The sequence below is a fragment of the Motacilla alba genome, chromosome 2 (genome assembly GCF_015832195.1).
Source record: "Motacilla alba alba isolate MOTALB_02 chromosome 2, Motacilla_alba_V1.0_pri, whole genome shotgun sequence".
NCBI classification, from domain to species: domain Eukaryota; kingdom Metazoa; phylum Chordata; class Aves; order Passeriformes; family Motacillidae; genus Motacilla; species Motacilla alba.
In genome coordinates this window covers 63034220-63059117 of record NC_052017.1, presented here as the reverse complement: position 1 = coordinate 63059117, position 24898 = coordinate 63034220, and the positions used below count along the sequence as shown (strand labels likewise).

Genomic DNA, 24898 nt, shown 5'->3' with positions numbered 1-24898 from the left:
CCCAAGGACAGAATGCTGTCTGCTCCTACAGAGAGCAATGCGGATCGTTCAGCTTTCCATCTGATCTTTTCCGACTTGGCATTAAATCCGTTGTGCTACTGCACTTCTGTGAGATGTTAACGTGGGTAGCCAAGGGAGGGTTTTTTGTTATGGGCTCCCCAGTTGGTACTTAAATGCACTAAAAATAAATTGTTATCCAAAAGATAAACAAAGGAAGCAAAAAAACTTAAGTATTAGATTTCTCCTATCCATGATGGCATCATAAAATATCAGCCATGGCAGATGAACTGATTAAATCCTACTCCCTTTGTGAGGCTAAATACATTACAGACAGTATTAAAAATGGACATTTATTACACTTACATGTTTGTTTTTATATTAATACATAATAACAGCCTTGTTAGAAAAATACCATGTAAGTAAACGCTGCAAACAGAAAGTAGCCCCCTCTGCATTGCTGCAGTGTAAGACAAAACCAAAATAAATCCCCAACCAACCAGCCTCCTGATTAGCCCAGGGTTCTCAAATGGGAACGCCTCTCCCAGTGTTAACCTACCATTACATTACTTTCAAGCATTTCCAGCCCTGGAGTGCCATTGGCTTGCAGCAGGGTATGTACCACATCATCAAGTTTGTTCTCCTCCGCAGCAGGAATGCAATACCTGTTGTTTGGTCAAGAGGAAAAGAGAAAGGTTTACTATGGAGTAAATAACAGTCCACAGCGACACAGTAACAGACAATTGAGACCAGCACATTGATTAGAAGAAAGAAATTCAACACAGGGCTTCACACACCAACTTTTACCAAGTTCTTTTGGTAAAACACTCAGGATTGAAGGGAAGTTGTTTATTCAGACTCAGTCTAATCGTGTTCAGCAAGTATCTAAAGACACAAAATCCCCAAACCCGAAATGTGAAAACTCAGTCCTCTGTAGAGCCGGAGGAGAGAAACCAGCAATAGACTGATGGTCATTTTAACAGCACCAAACCAGCTAATTATGGACAAAAGTTTGCATCTTGTGAGCACCAATATATGTTGTTATTTTTACCGTAAAATACTGTATTATTATCAACCAAAGGATCTTCACATTAAGTAACATTTTCTGTTTGTAGCAGTCATGAAATCACAAATTCCCTCTACTGTTAGTGCATGAAGTTGCCTAAGACCTTCTTGCCTTGCTTCCTGAACAAATGTCACATCCCTCCTCTCTCTTCCAACAGAAGACCTGACTAAGAGCAGGACCTGACTAAGAGCAGCCAAAGTGGCAGGAGAGGTTTCAAACTCTGCGGGGAATCTGCCAAGTTGCACATCCTCCTCTGCTTAGAAGCCAAGGAAGCAGCTGTCCTCTTGTGCTCACTGCCAGCACTGCTCCCTCAGCAGAATGACAAGAAGTAACACAGGAGTCTCAAGTTTTAGAGCCACACATCCAGAGAACTGCTGTTTTTCTGGATGCAGGGAAGCAATATGGTGACAACTGGTCACTGCTCTGGCCTGCAGCCTATCTGAGGGGTGATGCTCAGGCAAGTCAAAAGCATTTCCAGCTTTACCATGACTTACCTTTTCTCTTTAGGCAATGAGACCTCAACCTGGACTCCATTTGCCCCCCCCCCCACCAGAAACACACACACACACACACACACACACACACACACACACACACACAGAGTTGTTTTTCCAAACTTGGAACAAGAGAATGAAGCTGGGAAGATTTTTGGGGAACTGCTACAGCCTTCCTGCCATTCATCTGATCTCTCCAGCTTCATGAAGTGATCTACTGGCCTTACACACCTTGTCAGGGTACTTGCCTATAACGTGCACTAACTCCATGTGCATCACACAGGGTTATCCTGACTGAAGAGTCTGTAGGAGGCTGCACTTCCTGTGATCTGAACACCTCCTCCCTGTTCACTCCACTGATGACGACTTTGATTGGTGTTTGTTGATCCTCAAGCCAAGAGGCAGAAGACATGACATTATTGGTGTGGCTAATTGCAGCCACAGTAAGAGTTTATTGAGCTGGTTGTCCACGTGTATGAAGACCAACTCCTTACATTAATATTGACAATGGTCAGGGCCTTGCCAAGAACTCCCAGGGTTACAGAGAGGTGAAGCAGAAGAACTTCCATCTTGGATCAAGTAAGGATCAAGTCCAAACAGCAATTTTAAATGTATGCCATATCTCAAATACTTTGTTGCTAACAGTGACAGCTTCAGCACAGCTCCCCAGGTGTGGTGTATCACTCTAGTTACAGGGATGAAAATGTTTTAAATTTGAACCCAGATCATGGCAGAACCCACTCTTCTCTTTTAGAGTCAGAAAGTATGGCTGGAACAGACAGAAGATTCAAGCACACAGTCCCTCACACGACAGGCACAGGAAAATGCTTGGGAAGGATGTGTGAAGGGGAGGGGCAGCACAGAAGTGCATGGAACTGAGCACCTGGGGCATAGAGGGGAATGAGATCCTTTGCAACTGGTGTATGCTGCAATTGCACTCATCTGCAATTCCTGATCTACCGATAAAAATGGGAAGTGAGCAGCCACTGTAGACTTCTGAATGTCTTGGCAGAACAAGATTTCCTTCTCTTTTATTAAGCATTGAGGATCCCTCCAGAAAAAAAAAGGTTAGGTCACTGACCTCTGCCCTGCATGCAAACTGAGCTCTCCCCTATTTAATCTCCAAGAGGTAAAACCTGAGAGATTAGAGAGTGAGCTGAACAATGTCCAGGTAAGCAAAATGGTTTGAGTAGCACAGGGATCTGTCCTTGGAGAAGAAGATTTCTGGGTGGTGGAGGGACTTGGCAAGACAGAGGAGATGTCTGGAGCCCAGTGGCCACTTTGTTGTCCTCAAAGCAGTGACTGAAGGCAAGGCTGTCAGGGCTACTCTGCACCAGACCCACAGATATTAAATTCATCTTCTCCTAACACAGTTGGGTGCTTTACTGAACTATTAAAATTTGTAATGAGCTAATGAATACTAGCCTGACACTTCAGGCTGGCAGCCCTGCTGAAGAATAGCTTCAACAGACAAAGGAGTTTCACTTCCTCCTTATGAGTTATTCCTGCCTACAATGCCTGTTTCATCAAGGCTATCATCACAAAGATGCCTTAAGCTATGGTCTCATCTGTATAGGTCCATCAAGATAAAGCAAATGCTGTCTGTACTTTTATTCTTGGATTCGAAAAACAGGAACAGTAGTCTTTCCTAAAATTTGAGCTGTCTGCATGCAAATCTGTTCAATCCCAAGAGTCACATGTTCTGACACACAGCATGAAGAGTGGCCTCAGAACGTAATTAGGGAATTCTTGAATACCTTCTGTTTGGAATTTACTATCATGTAAGACTAGATTAATGTTTTAGAGAAAAACCGATTCACCTAAGGTTGAGGACAACGTAGTTTGCTCAGTGATCTGTCCTGACAGTATACTATCATAAAAGATTACAGATTCCTGATTCATAGACCAGGGAGAAGAGCCAAGAAATGCCCATGACAGAAACTGACAAAGTCCTGACAAACTCCAGATTATGTCTGCAGCATAATCCAGCAGTTAAACCTTTACCCCTTGAAAGGATCACACACAGAACATCTCTTCATCTTAACACATTTAGAGAGAGAGGAGATCCTGCTTTCATGGTTTTCTCCAGATTTCAAATCCTTTTTGTTGGGCCATGTGCTTTCCCAGTGACAGCTGGATTAGCACCCCTGACATCAACAGCATCTGAGAAATGTGTGAGAACACACTTTGCATGTGCATAAAGAGCAGCCCATGATGCCAATGCCACCATGGGGACATCAAGACACCAGAATAGACCACAGAAAATCAAGTGAAACTTTTCTTTCAGGAAAGGGGTTTTCATCTCCTAAGTTTGTACCACATTTTCCCATTAAAACTGGAAACCCACCCATACACACACACACTGTACCCACTAGGTGAGATTCCCTCATGCAAAAGTACTACACAAGTTGCTACAAACACCAGCCTACAGGCAGCCACCTTAGGGAATGTGAAGAAAAGCCACGGGAATACCTACCAAATGCAATCAGCACCAGTGTGTAAGTAGTCAATGTATGGAAGGTGATTTTGGTCTCGAGACCAGCATGAGGTAGAAAAGACCATGCCAATATTTAGCCAAGGAATTGTCACTCCTAAAACAAAGAGATTGAAAAATGAGTTTTGAGTAAGTTCAGTTTGTTCAGTAAAAGACAGTTTGAGAGGGCATTTAAATCAAAAATCTTATTCTCCCTGCTAGCTGATCCTTGAAATTATAAGTCTTCCTATCAGAGTGAATAATTCACAGGGAGTAATTAAACAAATTCAGCATTTTCCACTAAGAAAATATCTACCAGCTGACTGCAGTGTCCTTGTCTTCTAACAGCTGTATAAAACTTTTATTCTTAGGAGAATTTACAAATACCTGTAATCAAAGCTCACTGCCATTGATCAGAGGAGGTTGTTTCATGTTGTCAAGCACATGTAACTTTTTAACAGGTATCCTCTGTTTCCCAGCTGGTTTGTTCAGGCTCCACACCTGATCTCAACAGGAGATTCCACAGTGCAATGTTTCTTATCAGTAAAGTGCAATGGTGTATAAGCAGCTGGAGAATTTGTGTCAACTCATTTAGAAAATGTGTGTGCTGCTTTTCCCAGGGCTACACACTTCCACATTTTGCAAGTGTGGAAGTAGCACAGCTCTGTCCTGACACACAAGAACACTGACAGCCTGGCAAGAACAGCAAGGGATACTGCAGGTACAACTGGTTCCTCCCAAGAACAGAGTCTCAACTGTTCATTAACCCTTTATCTGCGTGGCTGCCTTCACCCCTTCAAATAGCACCTGCTACATACAACTGCACATCTGCTCGGTCAGCTGGGGAACAGGAGGGCCAGGAAGAGGGAGAAGCATTTGGTGCCCACAGCACCACATTCAGAGGACACTGACACCAACAGAGAAGGGATTTGCTTACCAGGCACAGCACCAAGATGTCGCAGGATGGATCCTGTATTATTAGGAAGGACTGTGAGGTTCCACCCATGCCTGTTTGAGGGGTGACACAGAGGGAGACAGTCAGTGCACATTCCCAATGTCACACTCCCAGTGCCGAGCTGCCCTGCTGGGCTCTGCTCAGGAGCGAGGCAAAAAAGAGGATGGATTTGGGAATCTTACCTTGAAAATGGTTCAGATTTTCCCACAGGAAAACCACTCCCGTGGGTGTTGGTATCTACTTTTCCACAATGCACTGCTACATGGCAATCTTTCTGTTCCACTATCCGCCAGTATTCTTGCTGTGGGGTAAGAGAAAGCAGTAATGCATTTTAAATTTGCTGAACAAGGTATCTCTCATTAAAATATAAACCCCAGAAATTTACAAGGCTTTCATGATCTCAGTGTAATTCAACAAAAACTATTGCTTAAAAATAAGACTATAAATAATTGGAAGTCACAATAAAGCAGGCAAAATTTAGATCTTCTTGGTTTCTGTGTCTCAGCACACGTCAGATTAAGAATTCTTTCTCTTCCTCAGCTCATCAAAACCTTCATTAAAAATGTTCAAAAAATTTTAAAAAGGAAGAATCAGCACCATGTCTGTTTAACCATTTTTTTAGAATTCTAAACTAGACAGCTTTAAACTGATTAGAGAAATGCTTGAAAATCAACTATCCTGAATCCCCATACTCAGTGCCCTGAAACAAAAACCTTTACCGCCCCTTGTGCTGGCCTCACCTCTACTTCAGCTACTGTAGGCTCCTTTGTGAAACACATGTTCATGATGTTTCTTGCTGTTCGGTAGAAGGTTGTTAAAGAAACAGACCTACCCTGTGGAAAAATAAAATAAAATTAAAAGTGAAACTGAAAAAACCACACCTACTTTCTCCCATGCCCTCACACTCTTTTCCTTACAGGCTTGATCCCAGATGACAACAGAAGGAAAGAGGATGAAGTCTCCAGTAGAGGAATGGGTCTAAAGCTCATTTTGTTGCTGAGAGAGAATACCTCAGAAGATACAGAAATTCAATCACATGACCTTCCCAAACCCACCATGTAAAAAGGTCAACTGAATGTTCCCAAAAGGAACACTGCCTTGTCCAGCACAACGCTCAGTGTTTGATAAATACAGAGGATGGACACGGCCCAGCTCCCTATGCCAGGCTGCAACGAACCCAGTATGCAGCCAGTCAAAATTTCCTTTATCCAGTGATGTACAGTAATTTACATTACCAATACATTATCCAGGGACTATGTTGCCATGCTCTTTAGGTACAAGGGGTAGGTGAAAAAAGACTTAGAAAATTCACAGAAATGCTCAGCATCAAATGTTGTATGTGGTGGAAGAGCGTCACAAAAAGCAGAGTTTGCCAGGATTACTGCAATCACTTGCTTTCAAAAACTAGTTATGCTCAATTCAATAAAAGCAGTCCAAATGCCAAGGAACCAAGACCTGTTATTACAAAGTTAGAAAAAGGAAAACACAGTAAAATTGCTGAATAAGTGCTTTCATTCTTGGCACTGCTGTACCAGAAGAGGCTCTGACTTGGTTTTCTGCTCGAGCAACCCAAAGTTTCCAGGCACCTGCTTTCCTGCACACCTACGCCACCAGAAGCTCTGGGAAGCATAGTTCAATGGCTTTGGAGGCAAGAGCACGAGAACCCACTTGCTCCTCTTTCAGCCCTGACATTGTGGTGTGCAAAGACAGGAACACCTCTGTTGCCTCCTCTGCTCCAGGGCAGAAGGAGGACGCTGGGAAGCTGCATGCTACGAGAGCTGGCAGGCACCACACAGGGGCTGAGAGCACTGCTGCAGGCAGACACCAGACACCGGCAGCACTCTGCAAACAGGGAGTACAAAACGTCTTTGCCCTCTCACCTGATCCACTGCTCCTCCCCATTGTGCCCCTGACTGCTCATGTGAGCAACCACAGACTTAAAGACTCTGCACAAATGAGTTTTATTATTTGGACTGTTACCTTTCTAGTTTTTCAATTATGAAACAGATCTGCCAAACCATTTCAGCCTTTTATTGTGTTTAATTTATTTAATAACTATGTCCAAGAGTAAACTAGAAAGAACTATAAAAGCAGCTTTCCCCCACAGGCCAAGTCTATCACTCTGCTCATATGGTTGTAACGTTGTCACTTTTTAAATTGAATGCTGCATAATTAGCTTTAGCAAAAAAAAAGTTTGTGAAATGCCCAGGGCCTGGGGCACTCTGATTCCCATAAACTTCAGAGCTGGATTCTCTGTGATCCAATAAGCAATTTCCTTCATCTTTTAATGCCCTCGTGAATGGTTTATTGTGGCAGCCTTTTACAACAAAACCTCGTAAAGCGCAGGGCCCGCACCAAGGCACCGCGCTCGGGCCCAGCCGCCACCCGGGGCAAACCAGCACTGCAGCAGCTGCCTCCTCTCAGTCACGTGCCTCCTCCTCTCATCTTATGCAGAAAAACAAAATTAAGGCCTCATCTTCCAAGATTAGCCATGTCTTTCCATTTCTCAGATAGACAAGAAAGAAAATAGAAGTATATAGCAAGCAAGAAAAAAGAAAGTGGAAACCTGGAACACTTTAACCCGATAAAATTCCATATACCCATTTCTTCCTCTGCCAAGAATTTGTTATCTTTTTAGTCTCCTAAAAACTGTAAAACAAATTAAATGGCTGAAGGTTGTCTGTTTGTGCTATTTGGTTGTTTTCTCCAATCTGAGGAATCTTGTAACATTTTCTGATGACAACACAGAAAATAATTTAAAATGTTTTAAGGGAGCATTCTAACCAGAACACAAAATGAGTTGCAGAGGAGCAAAATACCCTTTCCAACACCTTGAAAAGTATCTCAGCAGTTCAACAATTGTCGTAGGAGCTTCAAGCTACAAAGCAGAGTCTCTGTTGCTATGACAAGAAGAGAGGAAGGTTCAAGAAAAGAAATTTGTATTTCCTCCCCTCCTCTCAGGTCTGATGCAGAGGCTATGAGAGCCAACTCAGGGGGAGCACCACCACCACCAGCAAGCCTGGAGGGAAGGCAGAGAGAAGAACACTGCAAAGCTATGAATGTTAAAGACATTAAAACAAACACAATAGCCACAGGTGGAAAGAAGGGGCTCCTACTAAGTGGAGTATGAAAATGCCAAGTCTCTGGGTGAAGAGAGCTCAGCACAGGATTTCCATGACTGTTGATAGGAGGGCTGGCAAAATTTGCATTGTGATTTCTTCTGTGCATCCCTCTAATGAGTCTGCTAATAGACCTTCAGTTTGTTCCGTATGGAAACAAATGCTGCTTTCAGTCAGCACCAGTAAAGATTTTTAAAATATTTTCAGAGCTAAAAATGGGGAAAGAAGTGTGAAAATCTTGCATCAGATCCTGCTTTGATGTCAGCAGTTTACTTCACACGCTTAGAAACAACATTTTAATCGTCACGTAGAAAAACCACTTATTTGGGAGTAAAGCAAGCAAGCACAGCAGCCTGCAGCAGCACACACTTAAAAGCACAGCAGGCCTCACAGCCTGGGAAAGAGAGACACTGAAAATAATTTGGGAGTCCTGGCAGAAAGTCAGCCTAACACAAAGGAGATTTACTCTAACCTTGACATGTGATCTGGTGGTAACTGCTCCTAGAAGACTGGATGTCCCTTGCTAAAAACAGCTCAAGCCTGTGCTGACTGCAGAAATTACTGTGAGAAATCTAAATGTATGGCCTCTTCATAGTCTGAAGAACAGACTTTATGGCCTAAACTGGACTACAGCCATATGATTATGATGTGCTCCCTCTAGCCCTCAAGATATTGACCTGGGCATTTTTCACAGACATGGGTTTGTTGGTTTTTATTGTTTGTTTGTTTGATGTGTGTTTTTCATTTTTAATTAGAATCAGCAATGTGCTTTAAAAAGGAACCATTACAATCCCATCATACGTGGAAACTGTAATATGAGGGCAGGTTCTATAAATGAAATTCAAATTTTCTCAGGAAGATGTTATTAGGTAAAGCACACTCCCCCATCCACACACACAGGATTAAAAGACTTGTTCCATTAAATGCCACGAAGCACTCTCTGCTTACAACTGATGCCAGCACCACATTCTCTCAGTCTTTTAAAGCCTAGTGATGAACTACAGCAATTTTACATCTTGTGGGCTACTCTGGTGCATCAAGCTTGATGCATAATTTCTGTGTCTTGAGGCTTGCTCTAAGAGACATAACCAGTATTAATGCATCAGTCCTCCTACAGGGCTTTACCCTGAGCGCTGTGAAAATGAAGCTTCACTCCTCTCTCTGCACTCAGGCTGACCAGGTGTCCCACAGGGTGCTCCACAGCAGGGATCTCTCCAGAATTCCATCAGAGATTTGCTTCCCTTTGCCTTCCCCTCAATCCAACACCTGTGACAGCAGCTCCCAGTCTCTGCACTACAGAGAACATGGAATGGGATTAAAACAGACACTTCCCAGGGTCTGGGAAGCTGCTGGTACCACAGGGCATTCTCTGAGTGGCTCCATGTGCTGCAGCTTGCTTTGGTGGGTGGGGAGAGCCCCCACCCATGGGATGGATCAGTGATGCTCCTCTCTAACAGCCTCCATGCTCAGGACAAAAGTATTTCTACCTGCTATTGTCAGACTCAGACGGGGTCTGATGCTGAGTGTACTGACAGTGCTTTTTTTGATGACCAAGCAGAAATCCCGGGAGTTCTCTGCCTTTTGGGGTAAAGGCCTGGTAATCAGCAGACTCGGACTAGTTATACTAGCTACACTTTGCTTGCTTGCTTTTTTTTACTTCCTAAATCTAATTGGGATACTTCTCACAAATCCCAATCTTGCTTTTTGAGTGACTCTGTATTTACTGAACTTTGAAGTGGGACTTGCACTGGAAAAGATGAAAAAGGCATTCCCCCACTAAGTTTGACGTTGTTCATGCAGCAGTCAGGGTAAGGTTTATCAAGTTTTTCATTTAACCATCATTAAGCACAGGATATTAAGCACAGAAATGCCACTTCACTATTCACAAAAGCTGTTGCCATTAGATAAGCTTCTCTCCAAGGGCAGCATGGCAAAGAGATTGCTTTGCAAAGGTGGGATTGAGGCCAGGGTCCCCAGTAAAAAGAAATTTTGGCCTGACAAATCATAACAGGCTGCAAAAGAAAACTGAAGCAGGCTTTTAAAGCCCAAGTCGTGAGCTCACACAGTCCCTAAATAGCTTAACAATAAGTCATTTTGGGCTATCTGGCTTCATTTCCTGGTGATGGAAGTGAGATTGGAAGGGGAAGAACAGCATATTCTTTTACTGGGCACGGACACTCAATGCTATATTTCTCTCACAGTGAGGCTACACCATTCAACTCAACTCAAAATTGCACTGGGAGTTGCAGTGCCAAGTCCTGCTCCAGAGCAGGAGACTGCCAAATAAAATACAGTGAAAGAGTCAGCATTCCTTTGTAAATGGATGTACTTGATATGTGGAGGACTAAGCATCCATGTGACTGTTAGTGCTGAGCAAAGTCTGGCATGGTGGATGAAAATATTGTTTGCATTTCAATTTGCCCCTTCTAAATGTAGTAGTATTTCTAGTGATGTTCGTTTTGATGCGAAGCACTACTTCACAAGAAATCTTCAAGAAGCAGGAATGAGAAAGCAGAACATTACTTTAAATGTCACTAGAAAATGAAAATATAATCTGTGTCTGCAAGGATAATTGGGCAGAGGGAGTCAGGAAGCATCTCACAAGGAGATGAAGGGGGGCAGAGCCCAGTGCATCTTGTTATGACAATAATGCCTCCCAGCTTTTCCAGACATCCTGCAAGAGCCAGGCATATGAGGATAAAGCCATCAGACTGCCTGGGCACGGGAACCATGATAACTGCTGCCACAGGGATGCCACTGCAACCCATCAGCTCCCCTTAGCCAGCTGGGCGTGCACCCAGACACCACCCACACAACAGCATCATCGGCTCTACAGAACAGACCAGGCAGAGCCAGCCGCATTACCTTGTATATACACTTGTGTAAGTCGCTAAGAACTCCCTCCTCCTCCTCCTCCTCATCCTCCTTCGTGGTCTCCTTTTCCTGAGCAAAGAGCCGCCGCCTGCCCGTCTTCAGTGGGACATCGACCTCTTTCAACTTGTTGCGGAAGCCATTTTTGTGAACCACGCCATTGATGAGTCCATTTTTGGGCTCAAACCGGGGCAAGGAATGGAACTTGTAGGCATTCTCTGAATGTCCCTCCAAAGGTCCTTTCCTCTTCTCCAGGATTTCCTTTTCCAGCAAGACCTCCTTCTCCAGTTTCTTGTGCTCCTCAGGGGAGAGGGAGTCATAGGAGAGCAAGTACTGGCAGTAGGCTTCTTGTAGCTTGGCCAGCCTGTCCTGTGCAGTTTTGGGGATGCGCAGCATGTCTGCCAGCTTGTTCCATTTCTTGAGGTCAGTCACTTGCTGCATCCCCCCCATCTCGTTGATCAGCTGGACGAAGCAGGCCAAGTCGAGCTCGCAGCCTCCTGGGGTGCACGTGTGCCAGGTATCAGAGGAAGGGAAAGGGAAACACAGGAGTAGATTAGATTAGCTGTGGGCAGTTCACGTCAAATGTGCTACCAGGCTGGGCACACAGGGGACGTGACAGCTCCAGGCACCTGGGCACCAGAGCAGAATTGTCACTCTCTTGTATGCTTCCTAAAGAGAGGCACACACCACTGCTTTGCCAGCTTAATTCATTCACAGGCTGTATTCTGCTACTTGCAGCAGCCTTCCCTACAATTCAGTTTGTTCTCCTCCTTTAGTTTCATGCCCTTCTTTTCTCAGAGCACCCCAAGCTATCTCCTCAACATGCATCTGTGCCCTGGTCACTACCCAGTGGCTGGGCAGATGAGGGTTGCCCATCTCTGTAAAAGCCCACACACCCTCACCCACCACCAGTCCCACATCTGGTTCATACCAGGAATAAACAAAACCAGTGTCAAGCTAGGTACTGGCCATCAGAAAGACAAATACCTATCCTTTCTGAAGGTGAAATAACAATTATCTAATATCTGCACAACATCTTGAATGAAATTAGTATTTAAAAGGAGCATGTTATTAATTTCACTACAGGTAATAAAATCCATATAAAAAACAAAGGGAGGCAAGGGGTTGTTTGGGGTTGGAGCCTGCAACCGCATAAAAAGTTCCAGACACATTATTCTTCCAGTCTGAGGCCATCCATATTTTATCCTCGATTCTGGTTTAGTATGTTTTAAGATGACTAGCACATTTCACACTCCAGTCAAAAAAAAAAAAAATTAATAAAAATTATACAAACTGCAGCATAAAAAGCAGCCAAATGGATGAGGAACAATGAAAGAAACATCATAAATACTCTGAAAGCACAGAAATAAATCATCAGTGGAAAGAGTGAAGAAGCGGCCCAAAGACCACCTACAATTCAACAGGGCGCTGTTCAAGGAAAAAAGAGAATTAATACAAAACCAGTGTCAGCATCTCTGCCGCCACATTGTCTCCCCTTTGCCTTTGAGAAAAGTAAAGAATCATCATGCCACAGCCATTTCAGAGCACTCAGAAATGCTACTGCAACAGAGAAGGGCAAGAAGCAGCATTATTGTAAATATTTACCATAGGATGCACAGTTACATCACCTTAATTCATATCATCTTGCCGTATCACTTTTTTCAAACTACCCTGTGCTGCATTTATACTGCCCACAAAGCACACGACAAAGGTGTTTGGCTGCAGACACAACCAAGCATAAGGCTTTAAGTAGGATCTAAGGGTGAAGGCAGGACCACGAGGTAGCAAATTTATCCTATTTATTACATTTGGGAATAAGGGTGGGGGAAGATTTTTAAAAAGTCTTGAAGCTGAGAAAAAGTAAGCACCATTGGGAGAAAAAACAAAATGAGTTTGGGAAGTTTTCTTTCTTTCCTCTTTAATCTTCCCTACATAACAAATTATAAACAGAACTTTCAAGATGGCTTCTGTTACTTTTTTGGTCGGTGGTTTCTACATGCAAGCCACAAAAAAGCTGAAGGTGTAACTCAAGAGATGGCTTTCCATGCCAACAGATTCAGCAATCTACATAAAGCTGGGTAGCATACTCCCAAACTTGGAAAGAAGTGTGGCCCAGATTTACCATTACACATTTTCTCCAGCACACACTCAGTTTAAGGTCCTAGTTTCAGCACTGTTGAAAAATCAATTTTCTCCTGCATCATGGAATGATCACTCATAATCACTCTGCAATATTAGAGCTCGAGTAGCACTTCATTCAACCAGAGCCTACAGCTAAGGTTTGCAAAATGCTCTCAATTATAATTCTATTTCACACAGTCATAACTTTTGGAAGCATTTATATCTCAGATTGATGTTTTCCAGGAGTCCAGGATTGACCTAAGTTTGCTGCTTAAACTTTCCTTGAAAGACTGGAGGGAAAAAAAAAAAGGAAAAAACCCAGGAACAACAACAAAAAAGGAATTCTTTAATTGCACCTATAGCAAAATGGGTCAAATAGGAGATCTGGCACATTATGCAGAAGCAGTGTTTAATTTTTTTTTTTAATTGCCTTAATTTCCGTAAGTTAGGAATACTTTTAAATTGCTTAGTGAGCAAGTTCATTTTAAAAAAGAAAATTTTAAATCTTCAGGTATGCATTTAATACCAAATGCTGGCACTACATAAGCCATTGGCTAAAGTCCCACTTACGTCAATGGATATGTGATTTGGCCTGGAGAGAAGGGCTATGCATGCATGTCTACTTAAATAAGCATGCATTTATCACCACAGATTATTTTATATGTTTCCTGACAGAACCAACAGATTTTTCCTCTTTGTGCTCTGATGATCTCCAGCTTCTTTTCTCCATTTTGTTTTTGATTTTAAACACAGGAGAGGTAGGAAATTAACCGCAGAAAGGATACGTAGGATGCAAATTTGTAAGAGACCACTGTTTGCTCGGGTTATATGGCACCCAGCAGAATAGAATTCTTGACTATTCATTAGGCTCTTAGGTGCTTAAATAATACAAATAATTAACAGTAATGCCATCTTAATGCCGAGTTAAGGTATTTCATTAAAAAGTTAGCATTGTTCCAGGAGCGCTAATCGAGCTGTCTTGCACATTTTCTTCTCTCTCTTGCCAATGTAAATGTAATTCATTATTCTTTTCCATTAGCATACAACCATTGCATACATTAGGCATACAAAATGTTCATTTATTGCTGCTTGAGTGATTTTAATTTTCAGATTTCCTTGAACGTTTTTGCACGGCTATTGCAATATAGTGCTAACCTATCGTTCCTCTTTCTTGGAATTTTGTTATTGCTCTGCTGTACCCTGCATCAGTTCACCATAAAGTCTGCAATCATTTTGTGCTTTTATGCATTTTTCCTCACTTACCATATGTGATATAAAACAAAGTTTAAAAAGGAGGAGGCGGGGGAAGGAAGTGTTGTGAATCGTTTAAACAGAAAAGTGAGTCCTTTAATCCAACCAGCGCCGAAAGCTGCCTTGGGTCGGATAATGCCTCAGAGGCAAAACTCTAGCCTTCAGTTGCAACATGCAAGTTGTATGAGCTTGTGACTCAAAATACCTCAAAAACAAAGGGAAGAACTTACAAAAATTAAAAACACAGGCTTCTTACTATGTGGTGTCCGCAAAGGCAGTAGAGATGGAGGCGGCTCATGCAATAGTTCATTTGTATGCTGCTGTTGTCATGTTTTTACAAACTATTGTCACATTTTTGTCACGTGTCATATCTGACAGCAGACCATAAACCAAGAATTCTGTTAAATAAGTGATTCTCACTCAGGCATTAGCCCTGGCAGACACCTGCTGGGAGAAATAATGAAACCTCCATTTTGCAATCAACTACATTTTACTGCCTATTCTTGACACTTAATGGTTGTTAAATGTCAGCGGGTCACTGCAAATTTGTGATTTTAAGTGTCTGAGTACCCAAACACAAGTCAGTTCTGAGATATTTTCTTTCCCCTTTGGTTAAATGTTTATAAAGGAAGAGGCAGAGAGAAAAATGTATTAAAGCCTGGCAGCATTGCAACCTGTTAGGAAAAAATCCTTTGAAAGGTCTAAAAAATATTCTGAAACAACCTTTAAAACAAGGCTATCAATATACAGTCATACAATGCACATAAATAAACTGCAGGGAAAGAAGAAAATTCTGAAATCTGCAGACCAAGGTCCCACGGAGCGGGTTTTTTTTTTTCCCCCCTGGGTCAAACAGGGAGGAAAATAGTGATATAAAGTCAACCTGGAAGCTCTCTGACAACCTACCTGCATCGTGCCTGGCCAATGGAAAAAGAGAGAGATTCAGAGCTCTGCAGTGCTACCTGAGCATGGTTAAACATAAAAGCAAACAGAGCATAAAGTTGTATACGGACACTTAGAAGCAGTGGCAAAAGACCAAGGAATCACAGCCCTTACCTATGAGTGGGAGTTCATCCATGGTAATGCCCTGAGATTTGAGGTGCTTCTTGATACAGGCCAGCCGCTGCACGTTGGGTCCCCAGCGCCTGCCTAGCTTGTGTATGTGCTGAATCTGTGTCACAAACCGCATTTCATCGTTTAGCTTGCACTCAGGTCTCCAGTCTGGAGGAGGAATCACCCTGCACATCCCATACTTCTCTACCTGAGCTCGGACTGACTCAATGTATATCAGTGGGTCATGAAATTCCTTGGTGGAGGGCCTAAGGATGGGAATCTCCCCCAGCATCCCCCACCCAGACTTACTACTGCCCTTTTCGTGCTTTCCCATTGAGTCTTGTGGCTTGTGCAAGGACTCCGCTTGAGAGGTAGAACGATTTTCACAGGAGGCATTTTCAGTTTTGCCATGTGCTTGTTTCCCTGGCGTACTCTTTCCAGCAGTGGCTCTTTTCGGCCTATTTCTTTCCAAACTCTTCTCTGGCACTTCCTTTCTAAGGTGTCCATTGAGCAAAGGCTTTTCTACTGCTGCCTTTTTGCTGGCAGCTTCTGCCAAGTTGACGGCCCCTTTCATTCTCTTGGTGGGCGACTGTATTTTGTCTATGTGATTCGTCTCTTCCAGCCTCCTCTTCGAGTTGCGCAGCCCCTCCCTTAACTGTCTCCCCACCTCCTTAGTGCATGTCTTTTGGTTCAACTTGCCATTGACTTTTACACCATTAACAGCGGTATTGTTAGACTTGGATGCTCCAAGGGATAGCACCTGTTTGCGGGTTTTTGCATTGCTACTTTCTATTTTCCCTGAGATTGTGTGGTTGACAGGTGAACTGGGTTTGTGGTGATTTAGTTTGGTTTCCTTGACCAGTTCTTTCTTGGCTTTGGTGTATGTGACAGTTCCCTTTGTCACTGTTGCAGTGTACTTCACAGTTTTGGACGGTGAAGGTCTGACTTCTCTCATCTTTTTGGCACTGGCTGCATTTGCACTCGGAGATGACATTCGAGTGACCCCGTTGACTTTAGAAACCTGAATTGCCAGAATTTTTGTAGGAGGAGCAGAAGGAAGGAAACACAAAACAGAAAAGTAAATTAATAATGTGACCACTCAGCCCCAGTCTGCCATTTGCTGGACAACCATATTCTGCAGTTCTGACTCCTGGCCCCATCATACAACCTTCATATAATGGTTTGCACACAGGTAAGAGAGGGAATTAGGCATTTATAATAATCAAATTTTTAAAAATTTGTTTTGTTTTTTTTTTTTAATTTACCAGAAAGCCCCCAGTCTTGCTTTCACAGAGTACAAAGCCTCTGGCATTAGGAAGGGTGAGGTCCCTTGCTTGCACTACCCCTGTTCTTGTCTACCAGAAAACTGTTACGGGATTACAAAACACAGATAGTCTGATTTACAAACTAATACCTTCATTACCTCTTTTTCTGGCCCTCAAGACACACACACTCTCTCTCTCTCTCCCCCACCCAACTTCCTTTACGTGCACACACATTTCACTACTTCTCAGCAGACAAAATAGGCAGCATATATTATCTACTCTAACTGGCATCTGCACATTTGCAAAAAACACATCAAGATTCAAACCAATTTACCTTCTATCCATGCATACATATAAAAAGAGATGTGGGACACATTATGTACCCAGCAGATCAGCACAGTCATGAACGATCCAGTCTGTCATACATATTAAATCTTGGGCAGCATGTTGTTGCTGAAGCTGATAATTTGAAATAAAAAAATGTATACAGTAGTCTAATGTATATATTTTTTAAGTTTGGTATCTGGACAATGTTGCTGACACATATTCTATTAGATCATATTGTGTCAATGGAGCTAAGAAATGCTGGACTCTGCTGATTTCTGTTAGACATTTAAACTGAGTTCTGAGACTAGAATTTGTATTTTAACTACAAGATATGTTAAGGATCAAAAGCAATTCCCATCTACAAAGGAAACTGAGACAGCTCAGCACTGCCAAAGCTAAACCCACACAACTAAAAAAAATGAAATTCAAGTTCAAAACTCAAACAAATTTCAGCATTTACACAACTTAAACATTGACTCCTCGCCTCCTTACATGACTGTGAGCATAGAAAAACACATCCAAAAGTCAGAAATCTTGATAAAAGTGCTCAGAGTGAAAGCATATGGTACAATCACCCCTTATCAGCACTCAGGTGAGTAAAACCATTTCCTGCAGAATTGTAATGCTTTCTCCTGTGGGATTTTGAAATCCTTGCCAAATCAGTAAGCATGGCAGCTTCTCTCAAATAAATGCAAGAACTGCAGTCTCTTACATAATAAGGATGATAGAAAATAGGGATCAAATAGAAGTGTGCTATGGTCTTGCATGCAGGGACTTGTGGAAGGAGGACTGGAATCTGAAGATTCTGCATACACACACATACGTGTGTGTGTGTTTGTGAGTGTGTTCATGCACATTTTCTCCTTTGTACTCCAGAAACTGGAGTAGGAGTAATGATCTTTTAAAAACCATCCATATTCTTGTCCTTCCTGTGCTTGAAAAGTAGAAACACTTAAGAAAAATCCAGTTAACTGATGACATGAGGTTTTACCTTGAGCTCTTCAAAGATGTATGAGGCTTCATCTGGAAAGCAAACACTTGCAAACAGAAATGCATTTACCCATTTCCCTTGAAATTTAAGCAGTACTCTGTATTTGAAATGCAGGCCTGGATTTAACTTTTGCAGCACTTCTTCATGCTGCAGAACAGACCCGGGTAGAGAGCTGCTGAGACACTGCCTCTTGCCTGCAGCAGTCACAACAAGCGCTGAACATCCCTGGATTTATAAATAGCTAGGAACATCGATTACAGATTTTACCTAGACTAATAAAGAAGAATTGATTGAGAACTGGAAGGGGAAGGTAATCTGGGTGACAGTGGTCATGAAATAGGCTTTCATTTTTAAGATGTGACAACAGTAGAGAAAGGATGACAGACTTTAAAAAAAAAAGGGGGGGGGGGAACAAAAAGCCCTCTGAAACAAAACAAAAGAAAAGAAAAATCCACCTGAAAAAATTCAAACCAAAGCAATTTCCACTTAGAGGAAAGGTAAAAAGCACAGACCATTATGGCTGTTCACAAAGTTCTCTAATGACTGGAAAATTAGAAAATGATCACAGTAGAAAGTGGTAACACAATTATGTGACTAAGGGCAACTATATAGAAAAAGAAAAAGCACATATTAAAATCAGAAAGGCCAAGGAGCTAAAGAAACTTCAGTTAGCAAGAAACTAAAATAGAAAAAAAATATAAATGCCTTAAAAATACAAGATAACAAACAATGGAAGAGATAAAGCACCACACAAAGAAGGAAAACAAATAGCCTGACTAAAGTGTTCCTGCTTCTTTTGCAATAACCTTCACCAGAAGTGCCACTGACTGAATATTTATCAGGTACAGAACATAATCCATTTCAGCAAAAAGGCTAGGATAGCAACCCCAGTAAGGTGGAAGGTACATGAATGACTTAGGGCATGGCTCCTGGAAATAAGCTGGGGGAGACAGAGAGTCTACCTAATTTCCAATCCTAAAATAATTTTGGAACATATCATCAAACAGTTAATTTGCAAACACACAAATGATTACAAAATAATGTTAAAAACAAAACAACAAAATCTACCCAGGTTTTAGCCAAAATAGCAAATCTATCAAATTTAATCATCTTCTGACAGACACCTGGCTGAGCAGGTAAAGAAGCATCTCTGCTGCAGCAGAATTCCAGTCACTGTCCCCTCAGACATTCCATCAAACTCCTGAGACACATCCCAGACATAATTACTCTAAAGTAGCATCGTGAGGGACTAAATAAAGTCACCCTCAAGAAAAGTTTTCATTGCTATAGTTTACTGTTGTCCTAGGAGGGCACTTCACGTTTCTTTCTGCAGGGACTTGGCTGTGGTGTGGTTCTAGCAAGTATTTTCATTATTGTAAAATAGTGAAACACACCTGGAAGGAAGAGGCTGCAATCACTCATAGGACAAGATCAAAATCAAAGACACTCTTGAAGAACCTATTTCAGAATATCTCTACAGTAAGAGGAAGTGCTATATTTAGGAGGCACAAATCATATACATGTAGGGGATAACAATAACATTTGGGGAGCGCAGTGAGCTGCAAAATGCAATGGCAATACAAAGCACACAAATCACTTTCTGAGACCTATTATTAAGGATGTTGAATGCAAAGGGTAGGAGCACAGGCTTTTCCTAAGGAGAGCCGGACCCAGCACTGGGGCCACACTGTGAGAAAAATTTAGATAGAGCAGCAAGTCTAAAAGAACACAAAGTGCTCAGGTATTTGGAAAATAAGATTGTTGCTGAAAAGCCAAGGGAGCTGATGTTACTCTGAAAGAGATAACTATGGGACAACTCTGTAACAGTCTTCTGATGCAGAAGGAGCTCCTCTGAAAAGAGACAGTAAATGCTCTATGTTCACTGGGAAAAGCAGGAGGAAAAAAATCTCAATGTCTGCAATGATCTGAGGCACAACTAGGAAAACTTGCTCATTAGTAGAAAAGGAAAACACTGGAAGAAGCTGTCAATGGACACTGTGGAGTCTCCTCTACAGGAGGTTTTCAGAAGGTTTTAGGAGGCTATAGCTGTATTACTGTGCTGTCAGGTATAATCAAGACAAAACCTCAGTGTGAGCAGTCAGGCTGCATGGAGGCACCTTGTTATTCCAGCCTGCTGATGATTTTTTCTGAGGAAGTTGTGACCAGAAGTCTGAAGGGCCACCTGGAGTACTCATGCAGCAAGGGCTTGTGACACAGGGGCTGAGAACAGAGCACAGTAAAGTGCTCATAGAAAAAGGCAAATACCCTCACAGCTTCTATACAAAGCAAAACATGTCATGAGCACTATTAGCTTTAATACAGAACCTCCAATCCTAGATGGTCAGCACATTATTTTGAATTTTTATTTAAACTTATCATGGAGTCCAACCATTAACCCAGCACTGCCAAATCCACCACTAAATCACGGCCGTAAGTGCCACACCAACAGGTCTCTTAAATACCTCCAGGGATGGTGACTCAATCACTTCTCTGGACAGGCCATTCTAATACCTGCCCCCCCCCATTTTCAGCAAAGAAATTTATCCTAATACCCAGTCTAAACCTACCCTGGTGCAACTTGAGGCTATTTTCTCTGGTCCTATTTCTTGCCATCATGAGGAAGAGGTTGACCCCTGCCTGGCTCCAGCCTCCTTTCAGGCAGTTGTAGAACATGAAAAGGTCACCCCTGAACCCTGTTTTCTCCAGGTTCAACAGCCCCAGCTCCCTCAGCTGCTCCTCAACAGACTTGTGCTCCAGACCCTTCCCCAGCTATGTTTCCATTCTCTAGACAAGCTCCAGCCCCTCAATGTCTTCTTTGTGGTGAGGGACCCAAAACTGAGCACTCAAGGTGTGGCCTCACCAGTGCTGAGTACAGCGGGGCAATCACTGCCCTGCTCCTGCTGGCCACACTGTACACACACAGGCTGGTACAGGCCAGGATGCTGTTGGCCTTTTGGCCACCTGGGCACTGCTGGCTGCTGTTAAGCCACTGTCATCTAGCAACAGCAGGTCTTTTTCTGCTAGGCAGCTTTCCTGCCTCTCCAGATCCCTCTGCAGAGCCTTTCAATATCAGCAGATCAATATTCCTGCCCAACTCGGTGTCATATGTGAAGTGACTGAGGGTGTCCTCAATCCCCTTGCCCAGGCCATTGGTGAAGATGTCAGACAAGACTGGCCCCAGCACTGGGCCCTGGGGCACACCACGGGTGACCAGCTGTCAACAGGATGTAACTCCATTCACCACTACTCTCTGGGCCCAGCCATCCAGGCAGTTTTTAACCTAGCTAACACCCATCCAAGCCTTGAGCAGCCTGTTTCTCCAGAAGAATTGTGTGGGAGGTGGTATCAAAGGCTTTACTGAAGTCCAGGGGGACAACATCCACAGCCTTTCGTTCATCAACTAGGTGTGTCACCTAGTAGGAATAAAGTGACTGACATTAGCTGTACATGATCCAGAGTCTTGAGCCAAAGGGTGAAACTAAGGATATGAATAATCCCATCTTTGCTTTTCAGCTATGTTCCCAGTTTTGCTGACATATAATCATCTTCAGACCACTCTTTACTCTTCTTTACTGAACACTTGCCCTGATAAAAGATGGTATGACAGATTTTATATTTTCTTGTCTTTATTAAAAAAAAAAAAAAAAAAAAAAAAAAAAAGAGGGACCAGCACTGTCTTGCAGCAATTGGTTTGTTAGATTTGAACTGGTCTACATACATACCTCTGCATAGCACCTAGGATTCAGCCTCCAAAACCATACACAAAAAATAAACAACCTGCTAGATAGCAACCACAGTGATAAGAGCAACATTAGCAACACTGAGAACAGTTTTTGTACGAAACAAATCCAAGTTCCAAGTTATGCAACTGATCTTGAATTCATTCATAAAAATAGTTCTGTACTTATGAGTCGTGCAGAGGTAAATTACCATATTAGGCCAAGAGAGGGCCCCATTGAACTGCATTTCCTTTGCTCACAGCCCTTTAAAGTAGGAAGACTGAAAGATGGCAAAGGAGAATGCAAAAGAGATAAGGAACCTGTGACAAGTGCAAGGGCACACCAGAAGAAGAAAGACATCAAAACAGAAAGAGAGAGGGAAAAAAAAAAGTCTCTGGTAATTTCTAGTGTTCTGCCTCTATTTTCTCTAAGACTTAACAAAACAAAACCACACAAAAATAAACCATGCAAATGAAGTGATCAAGGAGCAAAAATACAGTGGAAGAAGGAAGAACATGTGGCTGGCACCCTGGGAGAAAAATTTCCTTTTGGAAAATACTGAAAAAGTCAAAGACTCAGGACAACAGCAAGAAATTTAGCAATGTCCCATAACTGGTAAGTCTAGGGTTGTGTACAAAAAAACTAAGGCTTTCTGTCAGGCAAAACATATAATCCACCTTTAATTAGCTAGAGTCATACTTCCATTAAAATTTGTAAGAAAGCATTTATGCTACTGTGGGTTGCAGAACAGAATTTAGGTGTCTAATCATTTCTTAGGAAGGAAAAAAAAAGAAAACCCACATCATCTTGACTTAAACTCCCCCTTATTTTCTGGAGCTTGGGGACCACCCTTGCTAATGTGTCCGTGTGGTGTGACTGCTGCTCGTACGGCATAGCTTTAAATTTTTCTCCATTGTGTATTGCACAATCAAAAACATTTAGCACTCTATGAAGCAAAACCACTTGGATTGTGGACAAAACTGTTCTACACTTGTCTTTTTCCTTTCAGAACTACCTTCTGAAGTGGCAGCAGTTGACTTCACAAAAGTTTTAGCCAACCAATCTCTGATGATACAATGTTAAAGCATTTCACACAAGTGTTCCAGTAGGTTAAAAGAATTAAGAACTGCATTCTTATGTTTTGGGAACTTGTTCAAAACCACGAGCTCATGATAGAGCATGTCACAGCAAGGACCATAAGACACTGGTAATCACAAAAAAGAAATCCAAAAGGATGCAAAAGAAAGCAGACATTCACACTGATGCTTAGATAAAGGCACATTGCAATGTTGGAACAAAGAATTGAAGTCTTAGAGAGGTACAGACATACTGTGAATAGTGTTCGGGATCTCAAATCTGATTTAGAATGTAATACAAATTCGGTGGAGGCATTTCAGGACAACTTAAACCACCACTGAAACACACAGCATTAAAGATTTCCTCAGCAAGAGCATCACTGCTTTTCTTTTTGCCATTTTTAATTTCCAAGCCTGTGACTCAGAGGTGCCATTTAAAGGCCTTGACAGCCCTCTACAAGATGGCAATTCCAGCTCCACCAAAGACCAGGTCAGCCTACTTAGAAGAAAAATCTTTAGGTGTCAGCAAGTAAAGACTGTCTCCGATCAGTCCACTGAGAATTCATCACTGCAAACCAACCAACCAAGCAACCAACAAAAAAACCCAAACCAGAACAAACCAAACAAAAACACAACAACAAAACTAAAAACAAAACAAAAATCTACCAAAAAAACCCAAACAAACCAACAAAAAAACCCCCACCCACCACCAACCAAATCAACATCCCTCGCTTCCTCCCTCCACCCCCAAAAATCCCAAAACCCCCAAAAGGCTTAAGTGCAGCAAGCTTTCTGTACTGCACTGCCCTGGTACAGGTACTCTGCTAACCCAACCCCAGCCTGAATAAGGACAGTCACAAGCACTAAAAGACTGGTCTGCTAAACTTTCACACCTGAATTCAAGTTAGGGTGAAACAAATCCCTTGCTGAATTTTTTTGCTACCTTTCAACCAAGTAACATGGAACTCTCCCACCTTCATTGTGAAGGATGTGATATTTTGGAGCATCTTGTTTATGCATCAGACAAAACATTCTTCCCAGGCTCTGAGGTTTGTGCTGCCCATGTGCAAACCAAGACAACTTAGTGCAATGTCAGGTTCTCCACAGCACCAGTGAGATAAGCAACACAGATAAGATCCTTCCTCCATGTGCTGCCAGCCTTGGCAGTGTCAGCACAGAGTGCCACTCAGAAAGTTTTCATAAACAGCAATGTGAACTTTACTCTCTCATATGAATATACCAGATAATAATAAAGATTGTAAAGCATGCTTTATCATACTGACTTCCCATGTATTTTTTCCTTTTTTTTTTTTAAATCACTGAAAATTAACTCCCTGCTGCTCCAGAGGATGTTTTTAAGGATTACCACGTTCGATCTACACCAAGCAGTGGAAAAGAGAGCTTACAACATTAAAAGCCTTTGTTTCCCGTGTGCCCACAGCAGAGTACAACTTATTACCTGTTTCCTTAAGTCCTGAGCCGATCTGTGAAGAGTGTGGTGGTTGTTAGCCGTGAGCCCTTTCGTAGAGGAGCCAGTGTTTGTAGTAGCGTGGTGATTAGCAGCAGCCTGGTCTTTTCGACTCTCAGCCTTATGTTCGCTGTTCCTCTCCTTCCCTGGGGTGGCCTCTTTGCTTTTGTGTTTCTGAGCAGGTTCTTTCTCCTTCGATGATTTGCTGGACCCATTGAAAACTGAGAAGAGAGAAAATCAGGTTATTAAGGGGAAAAAAAGAAAAGAAAAAGTATGCAAGACCAAACACTTCATTGAGAACATCACAATTTTCTCTGCTCTCAGTGTTGGATATTTAGTGAATGCCTTTGTACATCTAAAGTTAAATAATACAGAAATAGCACTGTTTTGCATATTTCTTTAGATGAACAGATTTACTAAAATGTTTCCTCTGCTTGTTAGCATACATTATCTTCAATATCCAAATTAAAGCATACAAGGTATATTACTGTTTTGACTGACGTAAATTTAGAACTATGAGTTTGATTTTTACTTATGACAGTTTTAATTTTTTTTTTCTCTTGCAGTAAGGGAATTCTAAACATAACCTAAACAGAAAAAAATATTTATTTTTATACCAATGTAGAAGAAAGGAGATGTTCCATGAAAAAGC

At 42.2% G+C, this 24898-nt stretch overlaps 1 protein-coding gene across 3 annotated transcripts in view; it reads right to left on the bottom strand.

Annotated features, from left to right (window-relative positions):
- Positions 1 to 24898, bottom strand: part of JARID2 (jumonji and AT-rich interaction domain containing 2) — a 211675-nt gene that overhangs the window by 11708 nt on the left and 175069 nt on the right. For all 3 annotated transcript variants that reach the window (XM_038124957.1, XM_038124967.1, XM_038124977.1), the window contains exons 6-13: positions 24238 to 24467; positions 15404 to 16421; positions 10970 to 11472; positions 5726 to 5818; positions 5168 to 5286; positions 4968 to 5038; positions 4034 to 4148; positions 557 to 662 (exon numbers count right to left, since the gene is read on the bottom strand). In XM_038124957.1, coding sequence (XP_037980885.1) covers positions 557 to 662; positions 4034 to 4148; positions 4968 to 5038; positions 5168 to 5286; positions 5726 to 5818; positions 10970 to 11472; positions 15404 to 16421; positions 24238 to 24467 — 2255 coding nt within the window. The remainder of the gene's footprint in view (positions 1 to 556; positions 663 to 4033; positions 4149 to 4967; positions 5039 to 5167; positions 5287 to 5725; positions 5819 to 10969; positions 11473 to 15403; positions 16422 to 24237; positions 24468 to 24898) is intronic.